Source organism: Oncorhynchus mykiss, chromosome 11 (assembly GCF_057628025.1).
Source record: "Oncorhynchus mykiss isolate SJ-2025 chromosome 11, ASM5762802v1, whole genome shotgun sequence".
NCBI classification, from domain to species: Eukaryota; Metazoa; Chordata; class Actinopteri; order Salmoniformes; family Salmonidae; genus Oncorhynchus; species Oncorhynchus mykiss.
In genome coordinates, this window is record NC_143032.1 from 55448621 (window position 1) to 55468768 (window position 20148).

The 20148-nt window shown below is 43.8% G+C and overlaps 1 protein-coding gene across 2 annotated transcripts; it reads right to left on the minus strand.

The window, feature by feature from the left end:
• Window positions 1-8200: 8200 nt before the first annotated feature.
• LOC110535951 (frizzled-10-B-like) lies at window positions 8201-11455 on the minus strand. Of its 2 annotated transcripts, XM_021621364.3 has the most exons (2): window positions 10949-11455; window positions 8201-10374 (listed from the first exon to the last, which is right to left on the minus strand). In XM_021621364.3, exons 1-2 carry the CDS (start codon window positions 10976-10978, stop codon window positions 8920-8922), a joined length of 1485 nt encoding a protein of 494 aa, XP_021477039.1. In that variant the 5' UTR covers window positions 10979-11455; the 3' UTR covers window positions 8201-8919. The 2 variants fall into 2 exon arrangements, with proteins under 2 accessions (XP_021477039.1, XP_021477037.1); XM_021621362.3 differs by lacking the exon at window positions 10949-11455 and having other exon boundaries at window positions 8201-10826.
• Between the last annotated feature and the right edge of the window lie 8693 nt (window positions 11456-20148).

Here is a 20148-nt window from a genome sequence, read left to right on the forward strand (position 1 = left end):
TTTTTCCTCAGCCTAATTTCCCTGACATTTGTTCTTGAAACATATTTGTATGACAAGACAGCGCAGAGGCTTATTTCTAAACATCACTCATTTGTTTTTTGATTTATTGAATTGATCTGTCATCAGAGCTCATGTTTGTAAGTGTGCTATAATAAAATATGTGTGTGATTACATTCAGTGGTCTGTTTGGCACAGGACATAATCAGCACAGATAGTATCCACTCCCCAGGTAATCTGAGGCATTTAACTGGCTGGTATATTTTTATTTAACCTTTATTTAACTAGGCAAGTCAGTTAAGAAAAAAGTATTATTTACAATGACGGCCTAACCCAGCCAAACCCTAATCCGGACGACACTGGGCCAATTGTGCACCGCCCTATGGGACTCCCAATCACGGCCGGTTGTGATACAGCCTGGAATCGAACCAGGGTCTGTAGTGATGCCTCTAGCATTGAGATGCATTGCCTTAGACCGCTGCTCCCCTTCTTGGAACCCTACTGCTTGTCTTCTCATGCAACCCCTATTCTGCTGTGGACCCCCACAAATATATCTCATCCACACACATCCTGTCCCTCTCCTGAAATATATATTATGTTTAAGTTGGTGTTTCAGATAAATAGTTTTGTGTTACTGTGTTCTTTTGGTTGAGGGTAATCTAGGAACCCTACAGCTTGTGCGTCTGTGTAAATACAGGGATGTCTATGACTCACTAAGCATTGTCAGTGGACATAAACCTCCCTTTTCCAGGGCCTTGGTAAGGCAGAGGGAAAGAAAGACAGACGGAAAAGGAAGAAAAATATGAAGAAAGGGAGAATGTGCTCACATGACTGTGACAAAGTGCTGCAGGCTTGATTTGCTCACTATGACAACCTTGTGGAGGAGGGTGGGGGGGGGGGGGGTGACTTGGAGACCCCTCTGCTTTTAGCCAAGGCACAATAAGCAGAGGCAAGGCTGTCTTAACCTTAATGACATCCCTGTTGTCACTGGGTCAAATCCTTGAATATCAATGAACTGACTTAGTGCCCCATGCGAAAGTCCTCAAAAGTGACCCGTTCTCATGAGAGCCCCTGCCTTTCCTCTACTGACCGACTCAGCCACTTAGTTAATTCCGCTCCGAGGCCGATATCCTTAATTAACCTTTTAAGAATCCCCCCCTTTTCAATTTACGCCTAAAATGACATATCCAAACCTCTTTTTAGTTGAGTGCACTACATATCTTCACAGTGTATACAGTACATACCTTCACAGAGTGTATACAGTACATACCTTCATAGAGTGTATACAGTTTCACAGAGTGTATACAGTACATACCTTCATAGAGTGTATACAGTACATACCTTCACAGAGTCTATACAGTACATACCTTCATAGAGTGTATACAGTACATACCTTCACAGAGTGTATACAGTACATACCTTCACAGAGTGTATACAGTACATACCTTCATAGAGTGTATCCAGTACATACCTTCACAGAGTCTATACAGTACATACCTTCATAGAGTGTATACAGTACATACCTTCACAGAGTGTATACAGTACAGTGGTGTTGTAGAAGCCAGTGGGCATGCCTATTGGCCTCTCTCACTCATTCATGACTGCTGTCATCTAGACAGACTTTAATTGGGCTTGGATTTTCCACTCAGGGCAGATAAATGGGTCCGGACCCCCTCTCTCTTTAGATTACCCACTCCTGCCATCACAGTCATTACCACTATCAGGATCAAGCAATCTGGACCAACCTCAGTGTCCGGGAAGCTAAGATCCCTTTCCCAAGCTTTAGCTTGATTATTCAAAAGAACAGATGCACTATCTGGTAGAGACACAGTAAGAAACAAAACAATACAGCCATTTATCAACTCCTCAGCTGTTTTTCTGTGTTTGACTTAAATTGCTTCCAGTCCTGTCACTGCCTGGAGTAAACTACGGAGCGAAACGGGACATTGTTGTCGACCACTGAGGGGTAACACATGTTATGTGTTGTACATGCCAGTTTGAATGAACTACTTTCCTGAGAGAAAAAAAGGATCTCTCCAGGGATACAGGCAGGTTCTGATTGCACCACTTAATACAATCCCTGTGGACAGAAACACATATGTTGTACCAGACCTGGAAGGTGAAAATTAGAACAGACCAATTACAGTAGGCTATACATTTGTAATGGAGTAAAAATACAGATACTTCACATGGAACTAAACAGGATTTGGCACACTTATGGTTGTAATCAAAATACAAAGACGAGATGTTATATACAATGACAAGAACATGTTTATTCCTTTGTTTGCTTCTGTTGCTATTCTCCGGATGTCTTCCTGTTCAATTTCAAAAGTATCTAGCCTCTTTAACGTGTTTTATATGCTGTGCAATACATAATGTTGTTTTGGAACTGATACAGAATCTAGTTTTGTAAAATGTTGTAGAATGTCTGTATATTTTCTGGTAGTGAGGCCGAGAGCATTTCCCAAAGTTTAAGTGACAATTGATTGCGTAGATTCCTTTTATACACTCCCCCTCTGAGCCATCTTTCTTTCTTAAGTTTGTTTAGAGCATCTTTGATCCACAGGCATTTTCTCTCAGTGGTGTTCGTGAGCCTTGTCAGTTCATCCCTCTCGCTATATTCTGTCCCTATATCTTTCTCATACACGAACACTCACAAATGTACACACGCATACGAACACAAATGCGCAAACATACTGACAGTCTCCTGGTGTGCTTGCTCTCTCCACCCCTGCACCTCTTTCCATCAGTCCTGTCACTGCCTTACCAACATCACACACATGCACACACACAAACACACACACACAAATGGTATCATAACATTGACAACATTCCAATGCACCAATGCACTAAAGAAAAGGGAGATCCAAAATAGCACCTCCACCACATTCAATATGACTGTGTGTGTGTGTGTGTGTATGTGTGTGTGTGTGTGTATGTGCATACGTGTCTGTTTGTGTGTGTGAGAGGGAATGCGTTCAAAGACAGGGAACACATCCCCTCCACTGGGCAACAATGGGATTCTTGGCGCTGAAATTCTGATGGGTTTTATTATCTGAACACTTTGCTGTGAGGATTAGGAAGGTGGCAGATTAGAGCGTCACAATCTGGCGCAGCTAAATCACCATGGCAAAAACCCTGCTTGTAGCTGACACCAGACTATTCACCCCCTCACCCCCCTCCATGCACAATCTCCTCTCAACCGTCTTTGTAGATTCAGCCTCGTTTCAGCCATGAGTATTAGTTATACTTCCTTATTTTTGATGCTGCATTTCAGTTTAATGTTTAATATCCCTGTGCCTTTGTGATCATATGAAACAAGCGTGGTGCCATGCCGAGTTAGCCCAGGCCTCATAATGTGGATTGATCTTCCTGTTCAGGCCGGTGAGTCTTGTTATGCTTTAGTAACGGGGAATTATATGATAGTTAAGTCCCTGTTCTGATGTCTGTTACGACAGGAATCCAAATAAATGACAAAGAAGTGGAGGTTGCAGTGTAACATGAAGGCATGAAAAAGGCTAGTGTTTGTGTATTAGAGTAACGTGACGGTATTTGCTGTTGTACTACAAATGGTATGTAAACTTTTTTCTGCTAGTGTTTGCTTTTGCTCAGGTGCATGCCCATTTAATTAACAAACTAAACAAAGACACAGAAAACAAAGGAAGCTGTTTGCACTTTGCAGTGGCTGCTTTTAACAGAGGTCTGTCTCAATTAATACTAATCTGCCTGATCTCTAGCTCAGTCATTTGCTCCTAAACATGCAAATAAACATATTCTGCTCTCTTTCTAACCAAAGCTCCTATCAAACACTTGTCTGATCAGGAGAGGGCCTGAAAGGCACAACATTATGCATTTGAAAAAGGTGCCCTTCCCCTGCCTTACAGGGAAGGCTTTCAGTGTTGCCAGATTTTATTAATTACTCTCACCTTCAATAGTCAAGGGGAACATTGCCTCTCCTGCAAATGCAAACAGATGTGTGTGTGTGTGTGTGTGTGTTTACTATTGATGTGGAGAATGGTAATGTGATATTGTGCAAAACTATCCTTATTCTACGACCGGCCATTGTACATACGTCTAGATGTTAATTGATACTATTCTTGCCCCATACAATGATTTAATACCTGTGGCCTTCCAATACTTCCTTATACAGTAATCTTTTGATCTCAAGGATTTGAGCCGTGAGGGATGAGAAGGTACTTTCATTACATGCCAAAATACTTTTTTATTTTTTATAGTTTGCTATTCACTGTCCTGAATGCTAAATATGATGATGATGTCAAAGTTTTAAATAATTATCTGAAAAAATATAAATAAGTGTACTTTATTCCATAGGTAAATTGTCAAATTCAGAACTATTGCAAATTCTGACAATTTTGACCTTTCACTTTTATTCTGTAAACTGTTCCTCTTCTTTCCCACCAAAACCAATGGAAGTGCAAGTGTGTGTGTGTGTGTGTGTGTGATGGGTCTGAGAGAGAGCTAGGGAGAGAGAGAGGGCCATCACCTACAAAGAGATTAACCTGGAGAATAGTCCCCTAAGCAAGCTGAGCCTGGACAGCAACACAATTAGACCGAAACAAATCATGAGAAAACAAAATGATAATTACTTGACACATTGGAAAGAATTAACAAAAAAAAGAGCAAACTAGAATGTGATTTGGCCTTAAACAGAGAGTACACAGTGGCAGAATACCTGACCACTATGACTGACCCAAACTCAAGGACTATGTACAGACTCAGTGAGCAAAGTCTTGCTATTGAGACAGGCCGCCGTAGGCAGACCTGGCTTTCAAGAAAAGACAGGCTATGTGCTCACTGCCCACAAAATGAGGTGGAAATTGAGCTGCACTTCCTGACCTCCTGCCAAATATATGACAGTATTAGAGACATTTTTGTCCCTCAGATGACACAGACCCACAAAGAATTAAAAAACAAACCCAATTTTGATAAACTCCCATATCTATAGGGTGAAATACCACAGTGTACCATCACAGCAGCAAGATTTGTGACCTGTTGCCACAAGAAAAGGGCAACCAGTGAAGAACAAACACCATTGTAAATACAACCCATATTTATATTTATTTATTTTCCCTTTTGTACTTCAACTATTTGCACATAATATGACATTTGAAATGTCTTTATTCTTTTGGAACTTTTGTGAGTGTAATATGTACTGTTAATGTGTATTGTTTATACTTGCTTTGGCAATGTTAACATATGTTTCATTGCGAGAGTGAGAGTGAGAGAGAGAGTAAGAGGGGGGGGGGGGGGGGGGGGGCTGAGTACTGCACTCCAAACAGACAGGCCTGGACTGGTAAACAGGTGGTGCTGGGGCAGCTGAGGATGAGTACATGGGGCGTCTTCAGAAAGCCTGATCAAAGGGACACTGCCTTAGCCGCCAGTCAACCAGACAGCCTGATTTATGTCACTGTGTCAGAGCACTTTATGACTGCAAGCAACAGCAGCAGCCAATGCACAGGTAGCAAGGCAGGATTCTAGTTCCACCACACCTTCATACACAATGGGAGAAAAGCTATGCAAGAAGAGTAGGGGCAAGGAAATAGGAATTGGGTCATTGTTTTTATAGGTGTATGACTATATCTTAACTTGATGTCCTGGTTTTAAGGGATCAGCTGAAGTGATGATGTTACCCTGCTGGTTTTCCCCTCCCTGAATGTGAGTCAGAGACTGTCAGAGACTGACTTCCAGAAGGCCTGTTCTGTCACATTAACTGTATGTTTACAGCACCCGGCCACACAGACTCTTCCCACTGTGCAAAAACTGGTTAAATCAACATTTTTTACGAATCATTTCAACAGAAAAGTTCAATGTGATGACATTGAATCAATGTGGGAAAAAGTGTGGCAAAAAGTCATCAGGTAAGTCCCCCAAAAGACTGTTGCTACATTAACTGCTGTAGAGAACTATGCAAGTGTCGTATTAGCAGGACATTTGTTGAGAGGGGGAGTTGCAAGGAAGGGAAGGGTGAGAGAATGAGAGTGTGTGTGAGAGGGGCTGTGGGGGATGAGTTGGTCCTTTCAAATCGGGGCCATGGTTGGCTTTAAGATATGGTGATCTGAAGACCCTCAGCCCCAGTCACATGCCGGCTGCCAGATTCCCCACTGGGACAAACAAAACATGGCGTCTACCACACCATCGCTAGGGACAACAACTGGGCAATGAGAGGGGCTATGTGGCACACACATTATATAATGAGACACTCGGCTGATTGGAATGAGACACTTGGCTGATTAGATCATAGCAGTTCCAGACCCAGTTAATAATAAAGCCTTTGCACTGGCAGTGACGCGGAATAACAGGTCTAATCATTTGTGATATAGTGGCTGCAAAACACAAACCTTACCTCAGAAAAACAGTTTTATATCAAAATTCAGAAGCATGTGTAGTTTGTTCCAAAACATTTTTGGGCTGACACTACTGTGCCCTTGCTTGCATACTTCAGAGTGTTTCCCTTTGAAAAGAGCAACTGAAGCGTACTTGGAAGAATAAGCCCCAGAGGAGAGGGTGGTAACTGTCATTTATGTTTACAGCCTTGGGGGGGCTGTTATCCAGGTGGCCTCTGTTGAAGCCTTCGAAAACACTCACCTTTTTTTTGCAACACAGAGTATCAATAGACACTGCTTGACTTTGATTCAGCTGTGAGTCATGTGCTTTTCACTGTTAAAACAGGTTGGGCTGATGCTGGAACTTGAATGCCCTCGGGGGAGAGCACATAGTTTACACTCAACCTGCAACATTATTAGGGTCTGGGAGTTCTCATGCATAAGCCATAAAACCTTAAAGTTTAGATAAAGATGCACATTGTCCCTTGTTTTTGGTGGTTTCCAAAAGGGTCCATTCTGCTATAAATGGAATTGGGGTTAGATGAGCTATATTAGTGTTGCTTCCACTCAAGACTTGACTTGTAGTTGGAAGGGGATGTTCAATTAATTGTTTACAATGTGATTGAACTCCCAACCAAATGAGTACGCTACCAGATATATTAGTTTCAGTCAATAGCCTACCATGCTATTGAAAACTAGTCTTAGTCAATATGACAGCCGCCTGAAATCCAGGCCAGATGTGTCTTTAGAAATATCACTATGCCAGGGTGATAAGAGGAGGGTAGATGGCAGATATTGTGTATTTTGTTTGCAGTTATAAATCTCTTCTCAAAGCCAGACCCTTCAAACAACCTAATCCTGTCCTGAATAACTGCAGGATTATTGCATAACCAACATCCCTGAAATATACACACATGAAAACACACGTGATTGAATCAGTGGCCTGACAAAAAAAAGCACAAAAACTAAATGATTATCTTTGTGTTATCTCAACTTAACCGCATTGACGTTCATCTATAGGCCTACAAAAGTCTGAGCGGAACTGATATTAGAGGGGAAAAAATGAAAGCTGTGGACTGATCATCTCAGTAACATAATCAAAGCCTGACTTGAGTGAGTTCTTAGAGTGAGAGGATCATACCAGACGCTTATTTGCACATTTGCGCTCTGAACTTAATCACAAGAAAAAAAGGTACTAAAATCAAAGGCTCTAGATAAATAAAAAAAATGACCTGATTAGATGTTGCAAATGGGATGAAAACTGGGAAACAAAAACAAAACAAAAGTAAAAGCCTTTGTTGCTGTATGGAACATGGAAGTGAATACATTTGAATAGGAGTGGAATATAAAAGCCTCACTTTTAGAAATGGTTGACACTACAATAATACAAAAGTGCTTTGTTCGTAATCTATTTGATGTCATCAAACTTTTTTTCTATTAGTCATCTCTAATAAATGGCCATGGAGGGAGTGGGCTCTGGATTACCCATGATGCCTTCCTTCTCAACAATTACAACAGAAGTGTACAGATGCCATTGTTCTTCCTCCTGTAGGTACTTCACTGAGAGCTCACTCCATTGTAATCAGGTATCAACAGAAGTCAGAGTATTCACAAGGCTAACTTCAAACACCAACTTGTCTTTCTGTAATTAAATGCATAAATCTCTCAAAAGAGAGAGATAAGTCAAGTGTCAAGCACACACTTGGTGGATGATTGAAATATACCATAACGTTACATCAATGGTTATAGTGAGGACTATCTTCAAATGTCCAATGTAATAATTTGTCATACAAATTGAGAAATGTGCTTTTTGTAAAGCCAATGGTGAACTCATTCACACTACAGATAAACCCCATACAGTTATAATATACAATTCCAGTTTTTAGGACATTAAAACTGGAATGTTTCATTTATTTTTTTATAAAATATGAACTTTAAGAAATATATGCTATAAAACAGCAAAGCAAAAACAACAGGAAAACTGTCTGTACAAATTATTACTTTTGCGATGTCTAGTGCTTGTTGATTTATGGAATGAATTTGCTTCACAATAGGCAGTCAATGCGGTCCTGAGCCCTTTTCAACAGCTGCTTTCTCACTTCAGTTCAGTCCAAACATGTATGGCACTGCTTTGACTTCCATTTCAAAGCCACACAACGCAACACTAAAGGATCTTGATCTCCCAGACCATTCACTCCCTTTGTCAGTGGATTCACTTTCATTGTCTTTACTCTGTTTCTACAATACTCGTGTATTTTTTGCCATTAAGAAAAACATATATTGCACATTATTCAAGCAACCCAATGACACATCCAAATAGTTACTTCCACTTTATTTGTCTTGGAAAGACAAATATTTTTTCTCTCTATCATGTTCTTAAACAGATAAGTGGTTCCAGGAGTAGCAGATATTTTAAACAAAGGCAGTTATTTCTTGTAGCTTGAGATGGATCAAAATAATACTTAAAATAAATATGAACATTGATGTCTCTTTTGTTGGCACTCTGATTATAAAGTCTGTTTTAGGTAAGGGCTTTAGAATGGTTTTGGTTTCGCACACTGTCTGTGAGAGCGCCAGCTCATACGCATGTCGGAGGGGGCCTGGTAGGCTCATACTTCGTGTTGTGCCCTTTAAGTGCTGGGTGAGGCTTGATGTAAGGCCCACTGCTTGTGAACACACTGGCAGGCTTCCTCCTCGTCCTCTTCTTCAACTTCCTGCTAAACACATTCTGCCACGACTGCAGTGTCTTTGAGGTCCATATCCACATGCCACTTGTGATGCCCACAACTAACAGCATGAAGATCTTAACCATGAAGATCTCCACGGCCGGGATGGAGCTCTTCATACCACACTCCTCAGACTCTGCATTGTTCCTGCTGCTGTCAACACACTTCTGCTCCACGGCCAGGCTCCTCCAGTAGTCCATGTTGAGCCTCTCGTAGAAGTAGCAGGCGATAACGCAGGTGGCCGGTACAGTGTAGAGGACTGAGAACACGCCGATCCGCACCATCAGCTTCTCCAGTTTATCCGTGTTCTCCCCCTCCGTCTTCATGACCTTGCGGATGTGGAACAGGGCCACGAAGCCCGACAGCAGGAAGGAGGTGCCGATGATGAGGTAGCAGGAGAGTGGGATGAGCACGAAGCATGTGAGAGCTTTCACGTCCATGCTGCCCACGTAGCACACCCCCGTCAGCTCGTCCCCCGCCACCTTCCTCATCACCAGGATCATGATGGTCTTGACGGCCGGGATGGCCCAGGCTGCCAGGTGGAAGTAGCTGCTGTTGGCCTCAATGGCCTCGTGACCCCACTTCTTCCCTGCAGCCAGGAACCAGGTGAGTGTGAGGATGACCCACCAGAGGGAGCTGGCCATGCCAAAGTAGTAGAGGATGAGGAAGACGATGGTGCAGCCGGTGCTTTCCAGACCCTCCTGAATTATGTACTGGATCCCACTGTCCCGGTCACAGGCGATGTTGTCTGCCCCCACAAACAGACGGATCAGGTAGCCCACAGAGTAAACACAGTAGGACATAGAGAGGAAGATAATGGGCCTCTCAGGGTATTTGAAGCGCTGCGGGTCGATAAGGAAGGTGAGGACAGTGAATGAGCTAGAGACGAAGCAAAGGATGGACCAGATGGCCATCCACACCAGAGAGAACTGCTTATCTCCCTGACTCCAGTACACATCCACTTTGGGGTAGCACTTGGGAGCACAGGACTCACTCTTCTGTACATAGTGGAACTTGCCTGGGTTACTACAGGTCTCCTTGCTCTCCTTGTCCTTCACATGCAAGTCCTGGCCTTTTATGGGCCTCTGAAGCCTGAAGTCAGGAGGCTGAGTGTGGGAGCCTTTTGGGGACTCATCTGAGCCGTTGTTGGGGGCCTCCATGCATAGGTTGTTTGGGTCATTTTTGTTGGGTAGTCTGGAGCAGTCCAGGGAGTCAGGCCAGTGGAAGTTGAATTGCTCCATGATAGGGGAGCACTTTTGCCTGGCCTGCTCACACATCACTCTGCAGGCAGGTATGGGGGTGGACACCTGCTCCGTGCACATGGGTGCATACAGTGAACAGAGAAAAAACTTGAGGTGAGTATGGCATCCAAACTCTATGAGAGGAACAAACTCATGTATCTTGATGGCTGCCTCATTCTGGTCCTCGTGGCCCATCAGATTGGGCATCCTAGTCATGTTGTAACCAATGTCCTTACACAGGGAGATGACAATCTGTTGACATCTCCCCTCACCTGGCCGGTCTGGGTCTACGGAGCTAATAGCTGAGCAGCCACAACTCAGACAGACCAGCAGCACATTGACAAGGGTCAGTTTGGCAAAGGAATGCATAGTCTCTCCTCTTTGATCCTTTTAGTGGCAAACAATTGAAGATAAAATTATTAGAATAACGTAGAAGTTGCGTCTCCTAAGGCAAAGACTACTAAAAACCTTTCTGTAGATTATTTTTTATGAATGAGCCAAGCAGTGGATGAACTCACAATTGTCTACGAAAGACCATAGTTTCTCAGTTTTTACTTGTAATTCCTTTGATTCGAATTTAACTCGAGAGAGAATTCCTAACAAGTGTGAATCATTTTCTCGCAAAATAATTGTCGCTTACCATAATGTCCATGCTTGCAAGTGTATACATTTGTTTCAGAATAATCCAACATGTCCAGAGAATAAACGGGTTTGCACTAGTTGTTGTGTCTAGTCCGTCGCACAGTTCATTTTTTCTGTTCGCCCCGATGTTTTTTTTTTATTGGATAAAAGTGTTCCGATCCAGACAAACGTTCCAGCGGTCATCAAAGCGCGTTCAGGGACGGTATTCAACCACGTTCAGGACGGATTCCTTCTGCCTCTGTCCTGCAGCACGAGTGGAACCAGTCTGTTAAAACTTCAATGTTTAGGCTACCAATTTAACTAAATTGTTATTCCTTTTGCTCCGCGTTGGGATTTCGTTGGGGGTATTTGCATACTCACGACAAATCCACGCAAACTGTGTAATAACCTAATAATAACTCAAACAGAGCAGAGATCTATTCCTAACTGCACTCCAGAGACAGAGCAAATCAGTTTGGAGTGGTTGGTGGCACCGCTCGTTTGAGTTGGTCTTCGCCACGGTCCTGGGCTAACCTGCCAAAAGATCCGCCTTCAAAGACAGCTACTTTGCATAAGAAAGATGAAAATGACACGGTGATTATTTTCAAATCGTGCGTAACAGCGTGCATGTTATTTTTTTAGAGCTTGTTCGCAGCAATCTACTCATTGGTCATTTGTTCTATTTCCGACTAAAACTTTAGATCCAAAAGTGTCCGAATTTAGCACGTTCCAGCGCAGGTAGTATGCAGACACCAAACGCAGCCAAAGACAACCCAACTGGCTCTCTGGTTCTCTTCAATCGAGATATGTTAGTTTCTTTGCCACAACGGACAATTTTCACGGTCCTTGTATTGTGGGAAAATAGGAATTAGGAGAACAGTTTTTCTCTCCCAAATTCCCCTAATGTATTCTGTGAGTCGGGTAGTGCATTAAATTGTTGTCAAAAAGTAGGTTAGTGACTAGGCCTATCAATGCCACTCAGAAGCAACAAGTTAAAAAAAACACTATAAAGGAACCACTCACAATGCGAATAATGCTTTTCTCTCTATTTCCAACATAATTGTAGGCTATGGAAATCCCAATTTAATCACATATCAGCCTATTCATATTTGCTTCAGGAATAGTTAATAATAATTATTCAGGAATAATCCATATTCATTTTCACAAGGGAATTATGCTCAGAAGGTACTTAGAATGACCTGCATCATTTAGCATAAAGTAGGTTATTAGCACTGACTCAGACATCAAATTCAAATTTCAATCAAATTTATTTTATATAGCCCTTCGTACATCAGCTGATATCTCAAAGTGCTGTACAGAAACCCAGCCTAAAACCCCAAACAGCAAGCAATGCAGGTGAAGAAGCACAGGTGAAGAAGCACATCACATCTATTTATACTTTTCTCCATATAGCCACCACCAGGCATAATATTCACATTAGTCCTCAGGGATCTCCTCTGCCTTTAATGTCTGCACATGTATGGCCATCACGAAGTGCAGTAATATTTCCACTTAACCAGGTAAAGTCCAAAAGCTGCTCACTACCTTCCACTGAATACACATGCTCCATTCTAACCAAATAGGAACATTTTCACAATCTACCACTAAATAATTTACAACTCTTGTTAATTTACCACTCTAATACATTTTACCAGACACTTTTCACAATCCACCAATAAAACATTTTATAAGATACTTTCGAACTAATTATCACACTTATTTAGACCTAGAGTGTTTTTTTGTTTTTTTAAACGGTTGAATGTTTCAAGCTTTCCCCCCATGATCAGAATCAACAAATAGGCCTACAGCTTTGACATCATGATTGACTTGAAATCAATCTTCTTTCTGTAAGAACGTACTATCATAACAAATGTCTGATTATTTGCACATTTATTTCACAAACGGATGCTGTTTACTCTTTAAGTAAAATATGTCTGAAAATCTGTTATATAATAACTTCACCACTATCTTTATTAATAAACGCACAATGTTTCAACACACAATGTTTCAATCCTGATGTTCGCAACCCTTTTATAACCTATGAGAACATTACATTTTAATCTTTCAATTGTGTGTGGGGAGATTATGATGAAAGTAAAACACCTGAAGGAGGAACACTGAGACAAATCCATTTCAGTTTTGTTGGAGATGACTAATCATCTGCATCTGATGCAGGCCTAGCCACGGCAGTAATCCTCTGGTAGTGTCATAGTGGCACTGAGTGGCCTGAGGCAGGTCTACCATGGCAGTAATCCTCTGGTAGTGTCATAGTGTAGCCTTAGTGTAATTAGCCTGGAGCTAGCCTTGCTAGGCCCATCTGCTAGGCACATCTCCTCTCCCGGCTAGCCAAAGAGGTCCATCAGCCACTCCTTGGGCTACAATACCTATTTTGTCAACTGGCCTGGACCCCCGCCAACCCATCACAATTGGACAACTGACGTGATCCGCCCGATGGGGTTTTCTCAACTGGCTCCGCCATCGCGTCGTCCCCTGAATGCCCATGCGCTAGCCTGCTAGCCGCGGCCCGCTAGCTGTCCAGAGCACCTCGGACTGTTAGCTTAAGAGCCCCATCGGACAAATTATTTGGCCACTATACCTATTTTGCCAATTGGCCTGGTTTACCACACAGAGCCCTGCTGATCCGTCTGCCGACGCAATAGCACGAGGGGGCCACAACAGACTTTCTTCCGTCGTGACGTCCCTCCAAGGCCCTTCTGCTAGCTTGCTAGCCCCAGCCTGCTAGCTGCCTGAAGCCACTCACGGGACTCCTATGATCACTCGGCTACGCATGCCTCTCGCTAACGTCAATATGCCTTGTCCATTGCTGTTTTGGTTAGTATTTATTGCCTTATTTCACTGTAGAGCCTCTAGCCTTGCTCAATACGCCTTATTTAACACTTTAGTTCCACCTATCACACATGCGGTGACATCACCTGTTTTAAATTATATTTCTAGAGACAATATCTCTTTCATTGTCATTCTATGCACAGGTTTACCCTCACTGTATTCACATCCTACCATACCTTTGTCTGTACATTATGCCTTGAATCTATTCTACTGTGCCCAGAAATCTACTCCTTTTACTCTCTGTTCTGAACGTACTAAACGACAGTTATTTTAGCCTTCAGCCATACCCTTATCCTACTCCTCCTCTGTTCCCCTGGTAATGTGGAGGTTAATCCAGGCCCTGCAGTGCCTAGCTCCACTCCCATTCCCCAGGCGCTCTCATTTGTTGACTTCTGTAACCGTAAAAGCCTTGGTTTCATGCATGTTAACATTAGAAGCCTCCTCCCTAAGTTTGTTTTATTAACTGCCCTAGCACACTCTGCCAACCCGGATGTCCTAGCCGTGTCTGAATCCTGGCTCAGGAAGACCACCAAAAACCTTGAAATTTCCATCCCTAACTATAACATTTTCCAACAAGATAGAACTACCAAAGGGGGCGGTGTTGCAATCTACTGCAGAGATAGCCTGCAGAGTTCTGTCTTACTATCTAGGTCTGTGCCCAAACAATTCAAGCTTCTACTTTAAAAAATCCATCTTTCCGAAAACAAGTCTCTCACCGTTGCCGCTTGCTATATACCACCCTCTGCCCCCAGCTGTGCCCTGGACATCATATGTGAACTTATTGCCCCCCATCTATATTCAGAGCTTGTGCTGCTAGGTGACCTAAACTGGGACATGCTTAACATACCGACCATCCTACAATCTAAGCTTGATGCCCTCAATCTCACACAAATTATCAATGAACCCACCAAGAACAACCCCAAATCCGTAAACACGGGCACCCTCATAGATATCATCCTAACCAACTTGCCCTCCAAATATACCTCTGCTGTTTTCAACCAAGATCTTAGCGATCCTTGCCTCATTGCCTGCATCCGTAATGGATCTGCGGTCAAACGATCACCCCTCATCTCTGTCAAACGCTCTCTAGAACACGTCAGCGAGCAGGCCTTTCGAATCGACCTGGCCCGGGTATCCTGGAAGGATATTGACCTCATCCCGTCAGTAGAGGATGCCTGGTCATTCTTTAAATGTGCCCTCCTCACTATCTTAAATAAGCATGCCCCTTTCAAAAAATTCAGAACCAGGAACAGATATAGCCTATGGTTCTCTCCAGACCTGACTGCCCTTGACCAGCACAAAAACATCCTGTGGCATTCTGCATTAGAATGAACTTTTCAGGGAAGTTAGGAACCAATATTTACAGGCAGTTAGGAAAGCAAAGGCTAGCTTTTTCAAGCAAAAATTTGCATCCTGTTGTACAAACTCAAAAAAGTTATGGGACACTGTAAATTCCATTGAGAATAAGAGCACTTCCTCCCAGCTGCCCACTGCACTGAGGATAGGAAACACTGTCACCAACGATAAATCCCCTATAATTGAGAATTTCAATAAGCATTTTTTTAAGACTGGCCATGCTTTCCACCTGGCTATCCCTACCCCGGTCAACAGCCCTGCACTCCCCACAGCAACTTACCCAAGACTCCCCCATTTCTTCTTCATCGGAGGGCCTGTTGTCCGGACATCTGGCAGTCTCTATGGGGGTGCCACAGGGTTCAATTCTCGGGCCGACTCTCTTCTCTGTATACATCAATGATGTCGCTCTTGCTGCTGGTGATTCTCTGATCCACCTCTACGCAGACGACACCATTCTGTATACTTCTGGCCCTTCTTTTGACACTGTGTTAACTAACCTCCAGATGAGCTTCAATGCCATGCAACTATCCTTCTGTGGCCTCCAACTGCTCTTAAATGCAAGTAAAACTAAATGCATGTTCTTCAACCAATCACTGTCCGCACCTGCCCTCCCGTCCAGCATCACTACTTTGGACTGTTCTGACTTAGAATATGTGGACAACTACAAATACCTAGGTGTCTGGCTAACCTGTAAACTCTCCTTCCAGACTCACATTTAGCACTTCCAATCCAAAATTAAGTGTAGAATCGGCTTCCTATTTCACAACAAAGCATCCTTCACTCATGCTGCCAAACATAACCTTGTAAAACTGACCATCCTACCAATCCTTGCCTATGCGGTGTTATTTACAAAATAGCTTCCAACACTCTACTCAACAAATTGGAAGCAGTCTATCACAGTGCCATCCGTTTTGTCACCAAAGCCCCATATACTACCCACCACTGCAACCTGTATGCTCTCGTCTGCTGGCCCTCGCTTCATACTCGTCGCCAAAGCCACTGGCTCCAGGTCATTTACAAGTCTCTGCTAGGTAAAGCCCTGCCTTATCTCAGCTCACTGGTCACCATAGCAGCACCCACCTGTAGTTCGCGCTCCAGCAGGTATATCTCACTGGTCACCGCCAAAGCCAATTCCTCCTTTGGCCGCCTTTCCTTCCAGTTCTCTGCTGACAATGACTGGAACGAACTGCAAAAATCACTGAAGCTGGAGACTCATATCTCCCTCACTGGCTTTAAGCACCAGCTGTCAGAGCAGCTCACAGATCACTGCACCTGTACACAGCCCATCTGTAAACAGCCCATCCAACTACCTCATCCCCATACTGTATTTATTTATTTATCTTGCTCCTTTGCACCCCAGTATCTCTACTTGCACATTCATCTTCTGCACATCTACCATTCCAGTGTTTATTGCTATATTGTAATTACTTCGCCACTATGGCCTATTTATTGCCTTACCTCCCTTATCTTATATAATTTGCACTCACTGTATATAGACTTTTCTTTTTTCTACTGTAATTGTACTGTAATTGACTGTAATGCTTGTTTATTCCATGTGTAACTCTGTGTTGTTGTATGTGTTGAACTGCTGTGCTTTATCTTGGCCAGGTCACAGTTGTAAATGAGAACTCGTTCTCAACTAGCCTACCTGGTTAAATAAAGGTGAAATAAATAAATAAAAATAATCCTCTGGTAGTGTCATAATGGCAATGAGTGGTGTGGGTATGGTATTAGTCTCTTTCTTGAATGAGTCCGATGCGAGGGATATACTGCTTCTCCGAGACCAAGCCAAATCCCCATCATTCGCGTGAAGAAAAGATGGAAATACAGGGGCGAAGATCGGGATGCCTTGTGAGAATTCGTTGGCGAGTGGGTAACCCGCCTCTACCATCCGTTCTATTGGTCAAAGTGCAATCACTGGAAAATAAACTGGACGATCTCCATGCGAGACTATCCTTCCAACGGGACATTAAGAACTGTAATATCTTATGTTTCACCGAGTCGTGGCTGAACGACGACACAGATAATATAGAGTTGGCTGGGTTTTCCGTGAATCGGAGGCAAAAACATCTACATCTGGTGAGACGAGGGGTGGGGGTGTGTGTCCATTTTTCAATAACAGCTGGTGCACGATGTCTAATATTAAGGAAGTCTCGAGGTACACTATTTACCAAGAATTGTTTCATCTAACTTTTTTGTAGGCATCTATTTACCACCTCAAACCAATGCTGGCACTAAGACTGCATTCAACGAGTTTTATTAGGCCATAAGCAAACAAGAAAATGCTCATCCAGAAGCGGCGCTGCTAATGGCTGGGGACTTTCATGCAGGAAATCTTAAAATCTGTTTTACCAAATTTTTACCAGCATATCGCATGTGCAACCGGAGGAAAAAGATCTCTAGACCACCTTTACTCCACACATAGAAATGCATACAAATCTTTCTCGCGCCTATTTGGCAAATCTGACCATAATTCTATCCTCCTGATTCCTGCTTACAAGCAAAAATAAAGCAAGGAGTACCAGTGACTCGCTCAATACGGAAGTGGTTAGATGATGTGGATGCTACGCTACAGGACTGTTTTGCTAGCACAGACAGGAATATGTTCCGGGATTTTTCCGATGGCATTGAGGAGTTTACCACCTCAGTTTACCACCTCTGCTAGCTTGTCCAGCTCCGGTCCGCTAACTGCTACCTTGTTTACCCCGGGCCTACAAACTGTTAGCTTGTTAGCACAGGCCTGCTAACCGTCTGAATCGCCGCGTCCCAAACACTCACTGGATCCATATTTACTTTCTATCTCTTTTTGATTTTTAACTTGTTTATACCTTCCGGACACCTGCCTCACCCAATGTGATACGGAATCGCTATTATTTTTAATTTTTAGTACACACTCAAGAACCCCCAGAAGCTAACCAGCTAACTAGCTACAAGCTATCTAGTCATTGTTAGTTTTTTTAACCTGGATAACACTCGCCAGTCCAGCTTCCCTGCCCCATCCACTGCTGCCCCCTGGACACTGATCTCTTGGCTACATAGCTGATGCACGCTGGACTGTCCATTAATCACGGTACTCCATTCTGCTTGTTTGTTTTATCTGTTGGCCCCGTTGCCTAGTCAACGCCATTTTACCTGCTGTTGTTGTGCTAGCTGATTAGCTGCTGTCTCACCTACTGTCTAGCTAGCTTTCCCAACTCAACACCTGTGATTACTGTATGCCTCGCTGTATGTCTCTCTCAAGTGTCAATATGCCTTGTATACTGTTGTTCAGGTTAGTTATCATTGTTTTAGTTCACAATGGAGCCCCTAGTTCCACTCTTCATACCCCTGATAACTCCTTTGTCCCACCTCCCACACATGCGGTGACCTCACCCATTACAACCAGCATGTCCAGAGATACAACCTCTCTCATCATCACCCAGTGCCTGGGCTTACCTCCGCTGTACCCGCACCCCACCATACCCCTGTCTGCGCATTATGCCCTGAATATATTCTACCATGCCCAGAAACCTGCTCCTCTTATTCTCTGTCCCCAACGCTCTAGGCGACCAGTTTTGATAGCCTTTAGCCGCACTCTCATACTACTCCTTCTCTGTTCCGCGGGTGATGTGGAGGTAAACCCAGGCCCTGCATGTCCCCAGGCACCCTCATTTGTTGACTTCTGTGATCGAAAAAGCCTTGGTTTCATGCATGTCAACATCAGAAGCCTCCTCCCTAAGTTTGTTTTACTCACTGCTCTAGCACACTCTGCTAACCCTGATGTCCTTGCTGTGTCTGAATCCTGGCTCAGGAAGGCCACCAAAAATTCAGAGATTTCCATACCCAACTATAACATCTTCCGTCAAGATAGAACTGCCAAAGGGGGAGGAGTTGCAGTCTACTGCAGAGATAGCCTGCAAAGTAATGTCATACTTTCCAGGTCCATACCCAAACAGTTCGAACTACTAATTTTGAAAATTACTCTCTCCAGAAATAAGTCTCTCACTGTTGCCGCCTGCTACCGACCTCCCTCAGCTCCCAGCTGTGCCCTGGACACCATTTGTGAATTGATCGCCCCCCATCTAGCTTCAGAGTTTGTTCTGTTAGGTGACCTAAACTGGGATATGCTTAACACCCCGGCAGTCCTACAATCTAAGCTAGATGCCCTCAATCTCACACAAATCATCAAGGAACCCACCAGGTACAACCCTAACTCTGTAAACAAGGGCACCCTCATAGACGTCATCCTGACCAACTGGCCCTCCAAATACACCTCCGCTGTCTTCAACCAGGATCTCAGCGATCACTGCCTCATTGCCTGTATCCGCTACGGAGCCGCAGTCAAACGACCACCCCTCATCACTGTCAAACGCTCCCTAAAACACTTCTGTGAGCAGGCCTTCCTAATCGACCTGGCCCGGGTATCCTGGAAGGACATTGACCTCATCCCGTCAGTTGAGGATGCCTGGTCATTCTTTAAAAGTAACTTCCTCACCATTTTAGATAAGCATGCTCCGTTCAAAAAATGCAGAACTAAGAACAGATATAGCCCTTGGTTCACCCCAGACCTGACTGCCCTCGACCAGCACAAAAACATCCTGTGGCGGACTGCAATAGCATCGAATAGTCCCCGTGATATGCAACTGTTCAGGGAAGTCCGGAACCAATACACGCAGTCAGTCAGGAAAGCTAAGGCCAGCTTCTTCAGGCAGAAGTTTGCATCCTGTAGCTCCAACTCCAAAAAGTTCTGGGACAATGTGAAGTCAATGGAGAACAAGAGCACCTCCTCCCAGCTGCCCACTGCACTGAGGCTAGGTAACACGGTCACCACCGATAAATCCATGATTATCGAAAACTTCAATGAGCATTTCTCAACGGCTGGCCATGCCTTCCGCCTGGCTACTTCAACCTCGGCCAACAGCCCCGCCCCCCCCCGCTGCTCCTCGCCCAAGCCTCTCCAGGTTCTCCTTTACCCAAATCCAGATAGCAGATGTTCTGAAAGAGCTGCAAAACCTGGACCCGTACAAATCAGCTGGG

Coding starts and splice junctions, on each gene's coding strand:
- LOC110535951 (XM_021621362.3), bottom strand. CDS start 10,677: ATGCATTCCTTTGCCAAACTGACCCTTGTCAATGTGCTGCTGGTCTGT.